Below are 20,239 nucleotides of genomic sequence, written 5' to 3'. Positions count from 1 at the left end.
GGATTTCTATGCATTGCTGCAATGATCCGACGTTAAATAATGAATTGAGTCTCTTCAGCATTCTCCTTCCACTTCTTCTCAACCACTTCCAGTTCTTTTAGGCGCACACTTAAGTGGCATTCAAATTTTCACAAGTATGTCATTATTCCGCTCCAACTGCTCGAATTCGCCGCGCAATTTCTCCATTTCGGCCTGATTTTTATCGCAGAGTTGCATCAGCTGCGTATTTATGGCGATAATGCGTTCGCGTAACACCGGCAAAGTGTATTGGCTCAATCGTTCCGGTTGTTGAACATCCACGCGTATGGCGCTTACCAAATCTCGAAATTCCTCTACCTCACGATACGAATTTTCACTATACACCTTCAAATCTTCATCTAATTGCACTTTTAAGCACTCAATTTCATTAACCAACTGCATCGCTTCACCTCCCAGCGGCGGCAGTGGAAATGCAGCGCTACCATTGCTAGCCGTGGGATCCTCGTAGTTGGCTGGATTCAATTTAACTTGACTGCATTCGAGGTACTTTTGTTGCGACTTGAGGCGTGTCAATTCGCATAGAAGTGTTGTGCAAGATTTCTTTTTAACTAGTCCAAGTGTGTTAGTTCTGGTCACCCTTGCGGCAGCAGCTCCCTGCGTAGTCACTGCTAGCCTGGTTGTGGTTGTATCTATTGCTGCCGACGCCTTTGATGTCGGCTTCTGTTGGTCTGCGTCCACTTTCATTTTACTCGGCGTTCGTCGCTCAGATAGACTGCCTGCCAGTCTATGGGGCTGCTGTGTCGCGGTTTGTGTGTCTGCTTGGTTAGTCGATTATAACTCTTTTTGGGAAATCTGTTGGTCGGCTTCTTGGCGGCTTAAGTGTTAGAGCTCAAGGCGCTGCTCTGAAACTAGGTTGCTTAGCTGGAGCTGGGTACCGCATGCAACTGCATGTGCACCACACCGCACACCTTTTTCAATTGTCTAACACACTTCGTATTCACTTTGAGGACTTGTCACGTTGCTTTACGTGCATAGACCAGCACACACACGCACACACGATCTAATTGACTGGCTGCCTGTCGCTACTGGTGTTGTTTGTTATTTACACCATGTAATCAAACGTGATCCAGTTGCCACCATCAACCGCAATCAACTCTTCTTCCTCAAACTAACGCCAGCACCTCCAACTACCACTTGAGTCCAGGCAATACCAGGCTGTGTAGTCGCTGGTCGCCCTGTCCTGGAAAATCAGCGGTCGTGCAGTATCCGCTGGGCGTGTGCCGCTTGTTTGTGCTGCGGGAATGAGTTGCTGGTAGTTTAATCGATACGAGCACGGCTCTGGTAACGCCGCTATTGTTTGCCACCTTTTGTTATCGTGATTTTCTTTTTTTTTGTGCCTATTTGCTTTTTCCAGTATTCGTGCTAGTTTAATTTTTTTGTTTTTGCTTTAGTTTTTCCTCTTTCCCAGTTTATTGTTCGTTGAGTTGCTTGGTCGTCAAGCAATTTCACCTGTTTATGGAGGATGAGTCGTTGTTGTTGTTATTGCAATGTTGCTTCACCACTATCTGCTTCTGTCTGCTGCTGCCACACGATCTGTGTTTTCATTAAATTAATTTTTTTTTCGCTGCTCCTTTGCTCTGATTTGTCTTTTGCCAGTATGCTCGGCTCACTAGCTCGCTCACTCTTTCGCAAAATGTTAGAAAACTAACGTCAGACTGGCATGACTTGGCCTGGCCTGATTGCTCCCGAACACTTTAGCACTACAGTTTATAATATTTTTTTTTTCGCTTCGACTTAGCAATTTATTGTTTTTCTTTTTTCTATTCGGTTCAATTGAAATTTGTGTCAAAGGTGACTAAACTTTGTTTGGCACGGATAGTGTGCCTATTGTTACAGCATAGCTTTGTTTAATCGTTATCGATAAATGGCAACTTTGGTAAGTTAAGGGAGAGTGGAGCATAGTTGTGGAGAGGAAAGCGAAGAGTTAAAATGAATTGGGTGTATTACACTACGTTTTTATTTGCTGAGCGCTGAGGCTCAAAAATTATTTAACTGAACCTGCTACCGCGCTGTGCTCTTCTTGGCGGGATTAACTATTCTACAACCTGTGAGCCTGATTAAATGCAGTTGTTATTTTCCTGCTTACCATCTCTGCATAGTTAAGGGCTTTCGAATTACTAGGCAGACCTCAGGCAATGACTTGTCCGGCGTGCAAGCCACACCAAGCGGTGACTTTCTTGAAATATACTGCGCTCTCGGGAGCCACGCGAAGATTGTTCTTACCCCAAATGAGTCAAATTTGCTTATCCACATACCCACTAGTGTATTTTCGCCATGAAAAAGCTCCTAATAAAAAATATGTATGTATCTTACAACTTTTTTTTTTCGTTATTGTTGAGGCGACACAAAGCTTTGAAAGCCGAAAAGTGTGAGAATTGCCCTTCGGCTCATCCACTAAAAACCCATCCCAGCTCCATTTCTTTCGCATCGCGGGATAAGTATCACTTCAAGGGAGGGCGAGCGGCCTATATTCTGTCAAAAATGTACCGGGAATTGTTCCATAAAACGCAAAATAATTGTTTCATCATCAAAATTTATTTTGTCGCCTTCAAAATAGTCTCTATTCGAAGCAATACACCTATGTCAATGATTAGTCCAGTCATCAAAGCACCGTTTGAAGAGATCTTCTTCAGCTTCGTCAGCGAATTCTCCTTAATGGAGTCAAAGCAGCGTCCGCGGAGTGGCAATTTAAGTTTTGAGAAAAGGAAAAACTCACAGGGTGCTATGTCCGGTGAATACGGTGGTTGTTCGATGATATTTGTCGAATTTTTGGTCAAAAAAGTGTTCACAATATGAGCCTTGCGAGGCGGTGCGTTCTCATGGTGCAAGATCCATGAGTTTTATTTCCGCAAATTGGGCCGTTGCCTACGCACATTCTCTCTCAAACGTCCCATAACTTCCATATAATATTCTTTATTCACCGTATTTACCGTAGAACCATTTGGAACGAATTCCGAGTGCACAACACCACAATAATCAAAGAAAACTACTTTGACGTGGTTTTTTGGGTTCCGGCTCATGTGGATTGCGCCATTCAGCCGTCTGTTGACTGATTTTCATGTCAAGTTCATACGTTGGGTCCGAATTCACTTGTGTCAAGCATGTCTTCAGCCTTCCGAGTCGAGCAGCCACGCGTGTCTTGCCCAATTGATGACATAAAATGTTGCGAATTGATTCGTGAGATATGCTAAGGTCACAAGCTACCTCCCTCAAACTTAAATGATTTGCTTTCCAACACCATTTTCTTGACTTTGTCGCAGTTTTCATCCGTTGAAGATGTTGATGAGCGACCAGATCGTGGCAAATCTTCCACAACTTCTCGGCCCTCTGCAAAAGCCTTATACCACTCGTAGGCCCATAGACCCGTGTTTTTGATTAAGGACACTCGCCATAGGCTTTCTGCAACATTTTCAACGATTCGGCACACGAAATCCCGTTCAAAACACAAAATTTAAGACAAATTCTTTATTCGATATTTTTATGCGTAGTGAAAATCGCAGTTGCCTCATATAATTAAATGCCAAAAAAACAAGCTAATTGACGGATTGCGCTCAAACTCTGCGACACTATAGAGGACAGTTCTACCAACATTCCAGCAAAAAAAATTTAGACATTCCCGATACTTTTTTGACAGAATGTAATATCCACAAAGTTTTCTTGAGTCATCCCTTTGGAGCAGACAGTTTGGTGCGGACAGTAAGATTGACGCCCAGAACATGGATAGATTGAGAATAAATTTCTAAAATTATGGTATAAAAACCTTCCCAACGATCCTAACGTCTAAGTGCCGTCATTTGTGGCCCAATTCGCGCTTCGCTTCCTTGCATTAAGACACACCCAAGCCAATTTTGCTGCTGTGTCTTGTGTGCCAGAAGCGGGAATTCTCAAATAACAGTTTCTGTATATCTTCATTACTCTACTCCACATCTTGTCTCTCAGTGCTACATTTCAGCAAAACGACATCCATAAATCTCTGTGAATCTGTTCAGATTGGAACAGGAGGCAGCCAAATCGTGCACATAGCGGATAACTGCAGGTGCGTTTCAAGTATTTACGATGAACTTCGATGGTTTAATGTCGACTTAAGACCAAGTTTACGCACTGCTTAATTTACTCTTCTCCTTCTGCTTGATGCCCCACATACCACTGCTGTGACGGCTCCTTTGATGATGTTTCTGACATTTTCGATTTTAACCTCCTCTCGAAAAAAAAGCTCTATCGAAGAGCTACCCACCAAACTAGGCAACCATACGTCAAAATTAGCAGAACCACTAAAATTAACTCAACTTCGTCCAAATCTTTTTAAGTTTTCTTAAATCTACACCAGGGGGGGGGGGGGGGGGGAACTTTTGCAGAAGTCCTTGTATTTGCCCATACATTTCTTACAAATACAACTACATACACATATACATGGGTACTTTACTTTACGCTAAACTAAAACAGTAAATGGAACAGGTGATTATTTACCGCTTGTTGAACAAACGATAAACTCTTTCAAGTTACATTGACAACAGCTACACAAATGTACGCTTACATACATGCATACATACACATATATACTATATCCATGGATACCCTTTTATTGCCCTAGGACATTTCGTTGACAATGACGAACGCAAAATTAATGACGAAGTCTATTATGTAATACTTTTTGGCTCATTGCTGAAGCGGTAAGGATGTTTTTGCAAAAAAGCTTACAAAGAGTTTGACATGCATTTACTCGTATGCATGTGTGCATGTATTTGTATGCACCTTACGGCTGCCTTACTACTGGCACGACATTTGAGAATGCAGCAAATTCTGTGCTTCATATTGATTCGCGTTCTGGCTGAAACTAAAGTTTTATATTGTAAATAATGACTAAGATATTTCCATATGCCCTTATGTAATCCTATGTATGCCATAAATATATGTACATATGTATGTATGTGTGCTTTCAACAAATACGAGTACGAGTGCCGGCAAGTGTGCCAATTTGGATGACAAAGATATCAAAAACCCTTCCACTTACTACATAACCTCAAATAAAAGAGTGTAGGGCCACAGGAAGGACCGCTACGAAGCACAAATACCTATTTATAAAAACATAAATATAACGCACACTACAACCACCTGCATATTTAGCCAATTGTACGCCAAGAATAGGCGACTTTTGTAGCTAGGCGGTCAAGGCGTATTTTTAAATTCACTTTCAAATCGGATACCGTCGAGTTATAAGCTAAGGACACTTTCTTCTAGTAGCGGTTCGAGTCAATGCGAAATTATAAGGCTAAATCAAAACAGCAAACAAATACGGCTGCCACTTTTTGTAGCTTTCGTTTACGTTATCCACTGCAGCGTGGATATTTGCATAATTTTCCAATGCAACGGCAATGATGTCAGGGCGTGGATTGGCACGACGACATTAACAGCGTAACAAACTGAACTGACAAATCGACCGGCTAAAGAAGCGAACAGACGAAGACTACCAAGTATGCACTTACCTAACAATGTACGCATGTATGTATGTGTGCAAGAACTTTTATTGTATGACGTATAAGTTGCAACATTCGCTTTAAGCATGGGTAGGTAGGTGAAATGGTTGAAGTACCAAGTACCCAAGTAGCGATGAAGCGCCGCTTTGATACCATTATGAAACCTCCAACAGGCAGATATATACAGCCAGCCAGAGCTGTGCTGTTGATGTAATGGAGAAGATTGATGGGATTTAGGTTAGCCCACTGCCCCAAGGAATGTCGCACTGTCGAAAAATGGAGCACCCAGTGACCTTAACGCACTAGCTGGCAAATCCAGACATTTACAGAGAAAGGAGCCCCCAGGGACATTAGTCGTCTAGCTGCCAAACCCAGACATTTACAGAGAAAATACTCAACAATACTCCGAATGGCCCCCACAGCTTCTGCAATGGGGGTTAAATGGCAAGCCTAGCTTTTCCGATCGTCCAATGACCGGTACGCACACAGTTACAAGCTTGGAAATTAAATGACGTGAAGTCTCCAGGACTTTCTGAGTCCTCCGTTTTTGGTTTTGGGCCAAAGGGTTTTGCGAATAGCACATGAAGAAATGGAGCTGCATCTCTTCTGCGCTTTCCTACGTGATAAGTTGTGCAATTCCCCTTTAACAACAGGCAGGGCGATGCCGATGGCGGGTAAACGATCTCTGAGACCAATTCAATTCCCTTCCTGGAAAGCTCATTAGCAATTTGATTTCTATTTATGTTCCTATGCTCAGGAATCTATATAGATCAGAGAAATGTTAACAGTACACACAAGAGATTTGATCTCCTCCTTACAGGAGTTTACTAGATCGCGTCTTGACTATCGGAAAAAATGTTAATATCTCCCTCGCCCCTCAACATTTGGCATGCCTGCAGGATTGCAAAGACTTCTGCTTGAAAAACACTAGCGGTATTGGGCAGTTAAAAGGAGATAGGTAAATTGGCTGATTTAGAGAAAACCCCTGCTCCGACTCCCGATTCCATCTTGCAACCGTCAGTGAAGTCAGAGGTGCAAGCTTCAGTGCAGATTTTCCCCTCCTTCCAATCCTACCTACCTAGGGAAAGATTCCCTAGCACAACCCTCAAACTCTAGTTTGCGGATACAGAGATCTGTTTGGAGTTCGGAGAAATACGGTGTTAACTACCCAAAAATGCTACCATGTCCCTTGAGGGATTACCTCCAGACGCCAACCTCCTTTAACCTGATTGCACTTTGAGCCGCGATGGAAATAACGTAAGAGTTGATGGGAAGTAAGTGCGAAACGACGTTCAGGGCAGCGTTGGGGTAAGTTTTACATGTTCGGATGTTTACATGTTGTGATGCTAATACATGCAGTTTTTTGCACCCTCCCCAGTTAAGTGATATTATAGCCCTTGCGAAGAGCTTCCCACCAAACAAGGCATCCATATGTTAAAATTAGCAAAACCACTGCTTTGTACATCCACAGCACGACCTGAGGCTCGAGTCCCCATATATTCGTAAAAAATCACATTTTTATTCAATATTTAATAAACAAAATCTCCCAAATTCATTTCTGGAATTAGATAACTTATGGTAATAACGAAATAAGACACAATTTTATGCAAAAATATTATTCGTTCATAGCCATATAGAGAATATTTTATTAAAAAGGTTATAGAAAAATCGAAAAAAATAATAGAAATTTAATAACTGATTCCAAACGTCGTTGCATACTTTTTACCAATACCTTGGTTTCAATACTGCAATTTTCTCCCACTCAACACCTAAAGCTGTCTTTAAGGACGCCTTTGATGTTATTTTGAGCTTTCTGATTCTCCTTTCTAAGAGCTCTTAGACATACTCAATTGGGTTCTGATCCGGTGATTGAGGTGGAGTTTTAAACTGCTTACAGTGGTAAATAAGCCATTCTAGCACGAGATAAGATGAGTATTTTCGGTCATTGTCTTGTTGGAACAAGAACCCTCTAGCATTCAGTCCAAGTTTAACGACACTTTCATGCAAATAATTCTTCAAAATATTTAAATGCTGATGTTTGTCCGTTTTATCATCAATAAAATCCATTTTTCCTACTCCAGAGGCAACTATGCACTCCCAAATCACTGCATTCCCTCCCCCATGCTTAACGGTAGCAATAGGGTTTGTTTCATTCAGTTCTGTATTTTCTTTTCGCCAAACTTTTGGAGGCCCATCTGATCCGAAAACATTAAATTTCGACTTGTTGTTGAATATGACGTTTTCCCAAAAAGAATCTGCCTCATTTATATAGCATTGGGCGAACTCCAATCTCTTCTTGCTGTTAACATCTGAAATGTAGGGCTTGCGGCGTGCCACTCTGCTGTGATAACCAGCATTTTGCAGGCAATTACGGACTGTTTGTGAGCTTACTTTTTTATGCAAAGACTCTTGAATATTTCAGCATAGTATCGTGGAGGTTATGTTTGGATTTTGCGCGACTGATCCTACTTTGTTACGTTCCGCACGTGAATTCAATTTTTTCCGCCTTCCGGCTTGATGGTGATTAGCTTTCAATTTACCCATATTAACGTAATTAGCAATAACACTTTGCGCCGTAGAATACGATTTGCCAATTTTTTCGCTGATTTCGCGCAGAGCCTTGTTTCCAAGTACAATTTAATAACAGTTTTACTCGTTTTTAATGGTAAATCCGGACTTCATTCCATTTTGTCACTTTCAATCGAGATATTACGCGCAACTGAAACTGAATCGGCGAGAAAAACTAAGAAAACCCGATCTTACTATACTTCGTTTTCAGCAATATTAGTAAAAACTCAAACGATTTCTACTGTTACTTTTGCAGCAACAATAACATGAGCCGTAAGTGTACGAACAAATGTTTTGCAGCATTTTGCTACGTCTGCCTGCTTCTCTTGGAACCCTTCAGTGTGAGTTGAAATAACTTGAATTTTGTTTGCGGCAATTCATTAGGAATGTAACATTCGTACAGTGACCCAAAAGAAATATGTTTTTACAGCAAACATTTCGCTCAAAGCTAAAATTTGTTACGTACTATGCAGGGTGTACGAATACATTGTGCTGACTCGGGTCTATTATATTTTTGATGGTAAACAGTAATTTACTGTCGATTTTCTGTTGGAGTTAACAAAGGTATACAACATAATTTTTGAGACCGGAAGAAGCGATGAGACTTTTGAAAAAAAACAATAATTTTACCAATTTTTAAAAAGGGAGATGTAAATGCAGCCAGTAACTGTCGGGGAACATCTTTTAGGAATTCTGACGCAAAGGTGTTAATAATGGGATTGATTAACGCAAGACTTGCAAATTGGATAGAAAAAAATAACGTGCTCACAGAATTCCAAGCCGGCTTTAGCAAAAACTATTCAATTGTTCAAAAGTTTCATGAAAATCAAAAAGTTTACGCATATTCGTTGATTTCAAGGCGGCGTTTGACAGGGTGCCGAGGAGACCGTTGATTTATAAACTTCGGCAGATGAGAATATCTAGCAAAATAACAAACCTGATAGAAAATTTCTACGAGAATACTAGATCTGCGGTTTGGACGGGAAAAGAAATATCCGACTATTTTGAAGCCTGCAATGGTGTGAAACAAGAATGTCTGTTGTCGCCATTATTGTTCACTTTATACCTATATGATTTGCACGACTATTTAGAAGGTGGACTATTGGTTGAGGGCATGAATATACGTATTCTCCTTCATGCCGATGATATTGGTCTCCTGGCGAATAACCCTAAAGTCATGCAATCCATGATTAATAACCTGGAGAAATACTGCGCTGGAATGGAATATGGAAGTAAACCCAAATAAATCGGAGATGATGGCCTTTAGAAGACGTGGACGACTTTCCGAGGCAGAAAACTGGTTGTACCAAGGTGAAGAAATTAAATTGGTGGCAGAATATAAATATCTTGGTGTCATTCTCACACCCAAATGGCATTAGAAGCCAGAAATACTTCACCAAAAGCTAATTGCACATGGAACGATTTTTTAGCGAAGCCATTCATTTCATTAAAACCAAAATGGAAGCTGTTCCAAGCGGTATGCAGAGCGATACAAACTTTCGCAGCGCAAGCTTGGGGGTATGCCTTATTTGATAATGTAAATAAACTTGAATGTTGCTGCATTAAAATAATCCTCAAACTACCCGAGGTCACTCCGAATTATACAATAACACTAGAAACTAATTTAGTAGATAGCCACATCAGATGTCCGGTACTGAAGGAAATCAGAATAAGATACCTAAACGCAGCGAAGCTTAAATGAAGCAGAAGTAATAGATATACTTAATGGCCACAATTGGAAAAGACTAACTTGCTTTATATACTCTGCCTTACTCTATAGAGAATTGCTTATTGCAGAGTTTAATTTTTGATTGCCACAAATTTATTATTTCTTTCTTTATGTATTTAATTACTACTACTACTACTGTTGATTACCTTTACGAAGAGTTTGGAACTATTAGTTAGTTTCGAAATAGGTCTGTAATTTCTAACATCTTTCCTATTTCCAGACTTATAGATCGGAGTGATAGTCCCAAGCTTTCAACCGATTATTTATTTATTTTTATTTTATTTCATGCAGTTATTTTTCTCAGTTTTGTTTCTAGTTCGTAAAACGGTAGTTGTAAACAAATTTTCTGACTCGCTGATTAGAGCTGCGGAACTCAGTTCATTGCTAAGTCTGAGAGCCCAGCTGAGAGTGACAGTGCGCACGAAATTTTTTGTTTAGCTATTTTTTATTTCACCACCTTTGGAGCCTATTGCCTGCGGTGCAGCCTATTTGTTGTCTGTGAAATTAGTAACAGTGAACTATAGATTTCCTCTAGCATGCGCTCGATCCATTTGCCAAAGCAATTTTTTGCGACAACAATTTGGCCACAATTTAAAAATTTAGAAATTGCTGTCAAAAATCCTCACTTTCACCTTCATTGCCATTTGTGCTTGTTCTTTGCTTTTTTTTTGTTTTTTTTTTTTTTGCAATGTGTCAATGTCGCACACAATGGGCGACATTTAAGTGATGGTGTATTCGTGTACTCGTTAATATTAATATTTATCAGTTTCAGCTGCTAGTTGAGTTATTACTGTTTAAAATCATCGAAATCCTTGAAATTAGTGAATAATAATAAACACACATGCATAAAATACATATGTACATACATACATAACATGCAGGCATACATACATACACATACTAACTAAATAAGAAAAACAACCACATTAACAAAAAACAAGACATGACAAAGCCATGTCACACTTGTCTTAAGGAGATATCCATATTCACCTATTCATCAGTCCATTGTCTGTTCGCTCACCCTACACGCCCACCTCGCTACCATATTCAATACTTTGCGTCTCACCACTCCTACCCCGAACAACGTTCTCGACATTCTTAAGCATATGCAGAAAAACACGGCAAGGCCGTACACACAATAAAACTGTCATTGGTGGCGAAAAGTCGTCCGTTGTGTATTGTTTTCTTTTATGTTTTGAAAATATGTCACACGTTTGTTTGTATGTATACATACCTACGTACATTTGTACATTTGAATGTGTGTATTACATATAAATGCATACCCTGCAGGAAAATCGAACATAGGTAGTACGTACTCTTTTCCATGTATGTGCGTGTAGACACCGCCACATCGGGCAAATTTTACACGGCGAAGTTCACTGGGCGTAAATTGAGCCCAGCGGCATCTCTGTTGTTTTTTTTTTTTTTAATTTCGGCAGTTGAAATCTAGTACACCCTGTGCACTTAATCTTGAACTCTATGAATTACGTGGGTGCTTTAGAATTTTCTACCTTCATACCCTACCACGTTCCAGGAAATGCGAGAAACCTCGCTTACCTCACTACGAAATTCTCAGCAACTAGTTTTTGAGTGGACTAATATAGAAGAAGAAGAATGAACTTATCAATGAATATATATTTTTTCCCCTTGTTCACTCCACTCGTAGACTAACGGCAGTCATAACTGGCTTCTGGTCTATTGGAGAACAAGCCGTCAAAATGGGCAGCCCTCACAACACACACTGTCGCAGTTGTAAACAACCGGAGAAAAAGGAAACAGTCTTCCATTTTCTCTGTGAATGCCCTGCCCTATGGAAGGACAGAATGTTATCCCTGGGCAAACCGCTGTTCGAGAGTCTCGAGCAACTGTCTGGCTTAGACGTCAACGACCTAATAAAGTTCCTAAACCGTACAGACTGGATATAGTCTTGCTGTAAATAACTGTTAAACAATTTGGTAAGAGGATGGTGCGGAAGCGCTAGTTGGAATATGGATGAATCACCACTCTAACCAACCAACCAACCAACTCCACTCGAGAGCATAGGGCCTCGACAAAACTAAGTCTTGCGTTGGTTTCGTTAATCTATACAAATTTAATCTTCACATCGCTAGCGACACATTTTTCCCATCTCTCAGGCAATTTGTGGATGCCGCGCCAAAAAAAATTGGCCGTCTTTGGCCGCAAACCAATCATCGAGCCATCTTTTGGCTTCTTCTTGAGAATTGAACCGCTGCTCGGAAAGTGCGTGGCCCATCGACAGATGTCGTGTTAAGCTGTTCAGATAACTTCGAAAGCCACAGTAACCAGAAAAACTGCCTGTAAGCATTCTCAGTTGCTTCTTAGAAAGGTGTATGGGACATTTAATTTCACGTAATTTCGTAAACTATTATATTATTTCTAAAAAATATAATTTCTGATAACTTTATCTACTAAAACTGTCGACCTGAAGATTTTCTAATTGTTGAAAGAGTAACACTTTCCACTTCGCCACTGCCGAACTCTCAAAAGCGAATCTCATAACTCGGACATCAGAAACTTGTTTCACTAGTCTGAAATACCTACAGGGTCTATGCCGGGTGCACACACACGCACACACACATGTGTGTATGAAGGCAAAGCTGTCATTTCGTCAGCGAATCAAGCAAACAGCCGATAGGGTGGTCTGACAAAAAATGCCAAAGGCAGTGGTTGAACAATTTGCAGTGAGGTGGTGCTGGTAATGGAGATTTTGCTTGATTTTAGTGAAAAGCCGTTGAACACCAATAACAAAGCAGCGTAATGAAATGAAAAATGATAATAAAATGACTTAACAAATTATCATTTCGTAAAAATCCGCGAATACACAAGTCAATACAAATGCACGCATACATACATACATACATACATACTTACCTATGGTTGTTGGAGGGTCTGAGAATGTTTTCCGTGTTTCCTTCCTCGTCATGACGAATTTAGCCGCAACTACATAGTTATTGTATGGAGCTCGGCCGTTCATTCACCTCCATAATTTAGTTAATTGTTTTTTTTATAACTTTTAATTTTATAAAATTTATTTTCCCTTTTTTCAACTTTCTTTTAATTTTATAAAACTTATTTTCCTTTTTTTCAATTTTCTTTTAATTTTATAAAATTTTGTTTCCTTTTTTTTCAACTTTCTTTTATTTTTATAAAATTTATTTTCCTTTTTTTTCAACTTTCTTTTAGTTTTATAAAATTTATTTTCCTTATTTTCAACTTTCTTTTAGTTTTATAAAATTTATTTTCCTTATTTTCAAATTTCTTTTAATTAAAAAAAATTATTTTCCTTTTTTCAACTTTCTTTTAATTTTATAAAATTTATTTTACTTTTTTTCAACATTCTTTTAATTTAATTTAATATATTTTCCTTTTTTTCAACTTTCTTTTTTTTTATAAAACTTCTTTTGCTTTTTTTCAACTTTCTTTTAATTTTATAAAATTTATTTTCCTTTTTTCAACTTTCTTTTAATTTAATTAAATTTATTGTTGCGCGTTTTTATCTTCAAAATCGCGGCCTCTTATTGCAATTTCAATTTTTTTTTTTGCAAAGTATACCGACGTATGTAATTAATTTATACCATTTTCCTTTATCTACTTGCAGGTGGCGATTAAAATTATCGATAAGACATGCCTCAATCGCGAATACTTAACCAAAACATTCCGCGAGATTTCCATTTTGAAGTCTTTGCGCCATCCGCACATTACCCGCCTCTATGAGGTGATGCAGTCCGAGACGATGATCTATCTCGTTACCGAGTACGCGTCCAATGGCGAGATATTCGATCATCTGGCAGAGAATGGCCCGATGAAGGAGCTCGAAGCGGCGCGCGTTTTCACACAACTGGTCTCGGCAGTGCAGTATTGCCATTCGATGGGCGTGGTGCATCGTGATCTCAAGGCGGAGAATGTTTTGCTCGATAAGGATATGAATATTAAGGTGAGGATGATTGTTATTATAAACAGTAGTGGTATGCACCTAATTGTATAAGTGTATGTATATATTTAATGTCACGTACATCATTTGTTGGGTGTTTGACCGAGCATCTATTTCTTCTTTCCCACTTAAAAATTTTGGAGCGGTTGATAGAATTTCACTTAAGCCTAACTATACTCGTATAAGTATATAAAAATCTTATCCCTGATCTTGGAGTAGAACCGGGCTTGGCAGGCTTCATTGGTATAATGCTAAATAGCAGAATCATTGAAGCGAATCTAGGAGAATCGGTACTCAGGAGACTCATGAGTAGAGGTACACCGCAAGGCGGAGTACTCTCACAGTTTTTATGGAACGCAGTTGTGAAAAAACTTCTAGAATCGGTGGGTTGAAAAGTGATAGCTAACGCCGATGAATTTGTTATTGCGATCTCTTGTAAATTTGTATCTATGTACATTAAGAGTCTTAATACAAAATTTTCTAGATATACTTTCTAAGTGGGTAGAAAAGTGTGGTTTAGGAGTCAAGCCAGGAAACATATATTAGAATCCCTCAGTTAAGTTCAATTATGCTTAAGGGGGAAGCTATTGTGAATTCGGAAGAAATCAAGTACTGGGATAGGAACTTGACTTGGAAGTCAAACATCTTAGAATTAGTTAGGAAAACTAACTTAGCTTTTTATGCCTGTAAGAGAGCTTTAGGTAAGACTTGGGGAATTAAACCTAAGGTTGCTCGTAGGCCTTATAATGCAATTGTCGCGCCCATTCTTTTATTTGGAAATGTTGTCTGGTGGTGTGCTATGCAGAAAAAGACCTATTCTAATTTATTGAGTAAGGTGCAGAGATCAACGGCATTAGCAATATGTAGCGTCATGAAAACTACGCCATGCATGGCTTCATGTTGACACGTTACATCTGCCACCCCTAGATCTCTTCTTCAAATACTCAGCGGCCTGCTCCGCTTTAAGGCTCAAAGCGAGCTCACAATGGGGGACTGTCACACATGGGCATTCAACCATCTAAGACTCCTATACGGATATACCCGGTGATTGTGATTATCACCCTCCCATTCTTTGCTTCAAAAGGAATTTCTCAATGCAAATCCCTTCTAGACTCGAATGGCTTAAAGAAGATCCATCAGCCAATACACCCGTTAAGATCTACACGGACGTATCTAAAATGAATACCGGCGTAGGATCAGGGTTATATTGCGAAGAGCTTTTTTATCAGTGAAACCTTTAAACTACAGGATCACTGTAGTGTTTTTCAAGTGGAAAATAAACGCTATTTTTGAAGCCTTAAAATGGTTAGAGATAAACAGAATATCTTCGACAGATATCTGCATTCTATCAGACAGCCAAGCTGCCCTACGGGCCCTGGATGCATTCCAAATAACAGCAAGAAGTGTCTTACATTGTAGCCAATCTCTTATCCTATTATCTTATGCTTGGTTCCAGGCCACATATATATATATACCAGGAAACTGCAGGGTTGACCAACTTGCAAGAGACGGTACATGTATTCCAAACATAAATAATTTTATGGGGGTACCTCTCACAACTTGTAAGCTTCTTGTTATGGACACACTAATCAATTCTGCAAATTGACGATGGATTAGTGCCAATACCTGTGAAATAGCCAGACAAACAAGACAAGGCTCAATTTACATCTATCCAAGAATATTATAAAATTAAGTAGACTTCAAATTAGGACCTTAGTAGAGGCCATCACAGGACAGCGCGCAAGGAGATTAGGCGTTTACATACCTGATTTCTGTCGTATTTGTAGGAATGACGAGGAGTTGGAAACAATTCAACACCTTTTTTGCGCATGCCCGGCTCTAGCGAGAAGAAGGATCCGATATTTAAGATCCTACTTCTTAATGAATATTGATGATCTGTACACTTTAGGTATCAACAACCTTTTACGCTTTGTCCCAAGCTCAGGATGATTCAATCTGGAAGGGGAAATGTAGCCCAGCCACTGCGGCTCACAACGGACCCGCGTCGTGATTTAAGAGGCATCGTTTTTCCTCTGTGCGATGCGGCTGCCAAACCTACCTATCTTTGTCGAGCTTCTCCAACAATTTGTAGTGTGCATCTTGATGTTTATAGACAAAAGGAGGGACCTAGAGTTGTATGGTGCCTCCGCACAACAGGTGTTTTTTATGAAGAACTGTTCATGGTTCAGTGGTTTCATATTTTCTACCGAGGGGCAAACGCCATTCGAGACAACTTTTTTCTATTATTTGGCATTTTATGTTTACTGTGGGTTTCGAAGTCGAAGCTATCGAAAGATTTAGATTTAGATTTTTTTAGAGTTTTGCACTTCGACCTCATGGCCTTTTGTGCCCGAACCGAATGATAGTCAAGCACAAACCCATTTGGCTGCAGCGGCCACGAAATTCTCGTTGATTTTGGATCACTTTTTCTCCTTACTGTTTTATGCATTTTGTCCATATAAAAAAAATTGTTGAGTATTCGTTATATGAAGAAAATATGTAATACCCTCAGGGAAAAATATTATCCAAAATCATAAAGAATTTTGAACCACTTGCAATTTGTTATAGAAATTATAACAATTTTTTATTTAATTCTTTCGAAATTTTATAAATTTTGTTCAAAGTTTGAAATGTTGATTTGCGTCATATTTGTTGTAAAACGGACTATATTTTTATAAAAAAAAATAATGAAAATTGAAACAGCAAAACAGAAGTGTTAAAATTGTGGCGTTAGAGTGCGTAGGTTCGAATCTGGGCGCATGAACATCAAATAATAGAAAAAGTTTTTTTTTCTGATAGCGGCGGCTCTCGGCAGGTGATGGTAAACTTCCTGCTATCCTCATGACAACCTCTGCCATGAAAAAGCTCCTCATAAAAATATCTGCCGTTCGGAGGTGGCTTGAAATTGTAGGTCCCTCCATTTGTGGAACAACATCAAGCCGCACGCCACAAATAGGAGGAGGAGCTAGGCCAAAGACCCGAAAAGGGTGTACGTGCCAATTATTTATTTTTATATATTTTTATTTATTTTACTCACAGCATTGTCGCACATATAAAAATACATATTTACTTTGTTTTCTCGAAATAGCTCGCCGATTTCGGCTTCAGCAACCGCTACGAAGAGGGCAATCCGCTGACCACATGGTGCGGTTCACCACCATACGCCGCACCTGAAGTCTTTCAGGGACTAGAATACGATGGACCCAAGGCAGATATTTGGAGTCTGGGCGTTGTGCTGTATGCGCTGGTGTGTGGCGCACTACCCTTCAATGGCGACACGCTGCTGGAGCTGAAAGGACGCGTGGTCACTGGAAAATTCCGCATCCCATATTTCATGTCAAGAGGTAAACTATACATCCTAATGAGAAAAATTGTGCATGCATGAAAATTGTTTAATTTCCGGATTTTCTTTCTACTCTTACACAACTACCACATACGCACACACACACACACACACATAGATTGTGAGCACCTGTTACGCAATATGCTGGTCGTTGAGCCAGATCGGCGGTATACATTGAAACAAATCATAAAACATCGCTGGCTAAGCGATTGGGCAGCGGAACTTGATGATGGTAATGGCAGTGGTGGCTGTAGGAGCAGCGCGGCCGCCTATACACAACATTCCGACGGCAGTCCACTTGCACGGAGCGACAGCAGTAGCAGCTGTAACGCGCAAACGCCGGTGACTGTTGCCAACCTAGATACTGAGATAATGAAGAATATGCTGCAATTGCCAGGCTTGACCGCCGATATGATTGCCGAGTCTGTGCACAATCATCGCTTCGATAATATATATGCCATATACAATTTGCTTGCCGATAAGCTCCAACAAAAGCGACGAGAGCATCATAGAATGCAGCATCAAGTTGCCTATTCAAGGTACGGGGACTGCTATATTCATGCATACATACATACGTACCGAACAGCTACAAAAATAATACCACATTTATATGTGCCTATATCTATTAACCTAACCTATATCTGTAGAAATATGGATTCATAATTTGCTGTGCCTACGCAGTGGGGATATTAATAGCGAGGCAGGCACTGTTAAATATTTTATATTGGTTTCACATATAAAAATATTTCCTTTACTTATTTTTTTTGCCTTGTTCACTTCTATCGGGAGCATAGGGCCTCGACAAGACTCTTGCATAGTACACGGTTCTGTGCTGTTGATTTTACACTGTCCCATGAGATGTCGGCATCTGCTAGTTCGCGTAACATCGACCTTCTCCAAGTGTTTTTTGGTCGACCGTGACCTCTGCTCCCTTGCGCGTTTCCAGTCCAGTGCCATTCTCATGACGCTATCTGGTGGTTTTCTCAATGTGTGACCTATCCATCGCCACTTTCTGAGTTTGATTTGCCTAAGGATGGGTTCCTCATTCGTTAATCTCCACAGTGCGTCGTTACTGATGGTGTTTGGCCAGAATATTCTGCAGATGATGCGGAGGCATTTGTTAACGAAAGATTGTAGCCTCTGTGTGATGGTGTTAGAGACCAGCCATATTTCGCTTCCGTACAACAATACGGCATAGGCGCGCTGGCACGGGACTGTCCACCTTCGCTCGCATGTCAGAGAGTTTGTGAGAGAGGAGGCAGATGTCATCGGCGAAGTCCAGGCCCTCAAGATGTCTGGTGAAACTCCATACTATGCCATTTTTGTGCAGGGTCAATTGGCTTATGATGTCATCAAGGACGATGGCGAAGAGAAGAGGTGACAGGGGGCAACCTTGATTTACGCCTGCGTTGATGGTGTTCCGAGTTCTCGTAAAGAGCTCTGACGAGGGGAATTATCTTGGCGGGTACTCCCTTTCTACTCAGTGCCAGCCATATTGCGTCTCGTTTGATGGTGTCGAACGCCTTCTTAAAGTCTACGAATAGCATGTAGACGGGGGAGCGGCACTCAACTGATTGTTCTACTCTAACCCGAAGTGTGTTGGCTTGGTCAACGGTGAGAGCGAGCTTGCTCGTTTCTTTAGGAGCTCCTTACTTAGTACAACCTTAAATATAGAAACCTCCTCTATTCTGATGTATGGTACATCACCCCATACGAATCTTCCACTATGCACTAAACAGTGCATTTTTTCTGGCAGCGCCACTCTCTCCCTTTCACAACATCAATGGAGTCAACAGTTTTCTTTTTAATGCAGATTTCATAATAGAAAACAAGTAGAAGTTGCACGACGGAAGATCAGGTGGATGGTTTAACACTGAGACGCTGCACTTGGCTAAAAACTTTGCTGACGCAAAATTCGAGTTGCCTTGGTGGAAAACCAATGACTTGCCATATAATTCGGGTGGTGTTTTCCTTATTGTTTGATGGAGTACAGCAAAAACATGAAGGTAGTGGCGTTGACTAATAGTTTGACATTCAGAAAGCCAGTGAAGAAAGAATCCTCATTGCACTGAAGTGAAACGTATCGACCCGGTCGTGAATTCTATTTAACATATTATAGATCATCTTCTCTTTCTTCTTATTCTTCTTCTCCTTGATTGCCGCGAAAATCGCTTACGCAATGTTGGCCGAGCTTAACAAAGCGCGCCAGTTGGTTCTTTCTTGTGCTAATCGAAACCAGTTTTGCACACTAAGTGAAGCCAAGTTCTTCTTCACCTGATCTTCCCAACACAAAGAAGGTCTTCCTCTTCCTATGCTACCACCAACTGGTACCGCATCGAATACTTTCAGAGCCAAAGCCGCTGGATCTTTAAAATCTTCCGAAATCTTTCTCTCAAACACTTCAAGTGACGCCTCATTGGATATTGTCATCGTCCAAGCTTCTGCGCTATACGATAAGTCGGGTATAATGAGGGTCTTATAAAGTGTTAGTTGTGTTCGTCGACAGAGGACTTAACTACTCAATTGCCTACTTAGTCCAAAATAACACTTGTTGGCAAGAGTGGTCTTCTTCGAAACCCTTAAACCACTCAAAAACACATCCACGCTAAAACGGACCAAGAAATTATTCTGTTCAAGATTAGTTATACGGCTCCAAAATGGAATCGGGAGTCGGTGTATGGATCTTCTCTAAATCAGCCAATTCCTCTATTTCCGTGAAATTGTCAAATACTGCGGGTGCTTTTCCGACAAAAGTCTGAACGGGAACGTGGGAGCGTGGAAGATATTGTCATTTTTTCCGATAGTCAAGCCGCGATCAAGGCTCTGACGACACCATGGTGCAGATCCAAACTTGTCAACTCCTGTAAGAAGGAGGTCAAATCTCTTGTGGGTGCAGTTAAAATTTCTCTGATCTAAATTCCTGAAGATAGTCACATTAAAGAGAAATTAAATTGCTGATGAGCTTTCCAAGAAGGGAACTGTATTGGTCTCAGAGACCTTCAACCCGGGCATCGGCATCGCCCTGCCTGTTGTTAAAGAGATTTGCACAACTTATCACTTAGGAAGCGCAGAAGAGATGCAGCTCCATTTCTTTATGTGTTATTCCCGAAACCCTTTGGCCCCAATACAATAAA

At 40.4% G+C, this 20,239-nt stretch overlaps 2 protein-coding genes across 9 annotated transcripts in view; one reads left to right on the top strand and one right to left on the bottom strand.

The window, feature by feature from the left end:
• Window positions 1–20,239, top strand: part of LOC128866947 (uncharacterized) — a 111,363-nt gene that overhangs the window by 73,453 nt on the left and 17,671 nt on the right. For all 8 annotated transcript variants that reach the window (XM_054108013.1, XM_054108012.1, XM_054108011.1 and 5 more), the window contains exons 3-5: window positions 13,430–13,765; window positions 16,851–17,106; window positions 17,224–17,644. In XM_054108013.1, the coding sequence (XP_053963988.1) occupies window positions 13,430–13,765; window positions 16,851–17,106; window positions 17,224–17,644 (1,013 nt within the window). The remainder of the gene's footprint in view (window positions 1–13,429; window positions 13,766–16,850; window positions 17,107–17,223; window positions 17,645–20,239) is intronic.
• LOC128868713 (uncharacterized) lies at window positions 121–853 on the bottom strand. The gene has a single exon (XM_054111136.1). It carries the CDS (start codon window positions 721–723, stop codon window positions 121–123), a length of 603 nt encoding a protein of 200 aa, XP_053967111.1. The 5' UTR covers window positions 724–853.

Source organism: Anastrepha ludens, chromosome 6 (assembly GCF_028408465.1).
Source record: "Anastrepha ludens isolate Willacy chromosome 6, idAnaLude1.1, whole genome shotgun sequence".
Classification (NCBI taxonomy): domain Eukaryota; kingdom Metazoa; phylum Arthropoda; class Insecta; order Diptera; family Tephritidae; genus Anastrepha; species Anastrepha ludens.
This window is presented reverse-complemented; position numbering and strand designations above follow the sequence as displayed.

Bases quoted from the DNA above. Each gene is read 5' to 3' on its own strand.
- LOC128868713 (XM_054111136.1), bottom strand. From the start codon at position 723: ATGAAAGTGGACGCAGACCAACAGAAGCCGACATCAAAGGCGTCGGCA.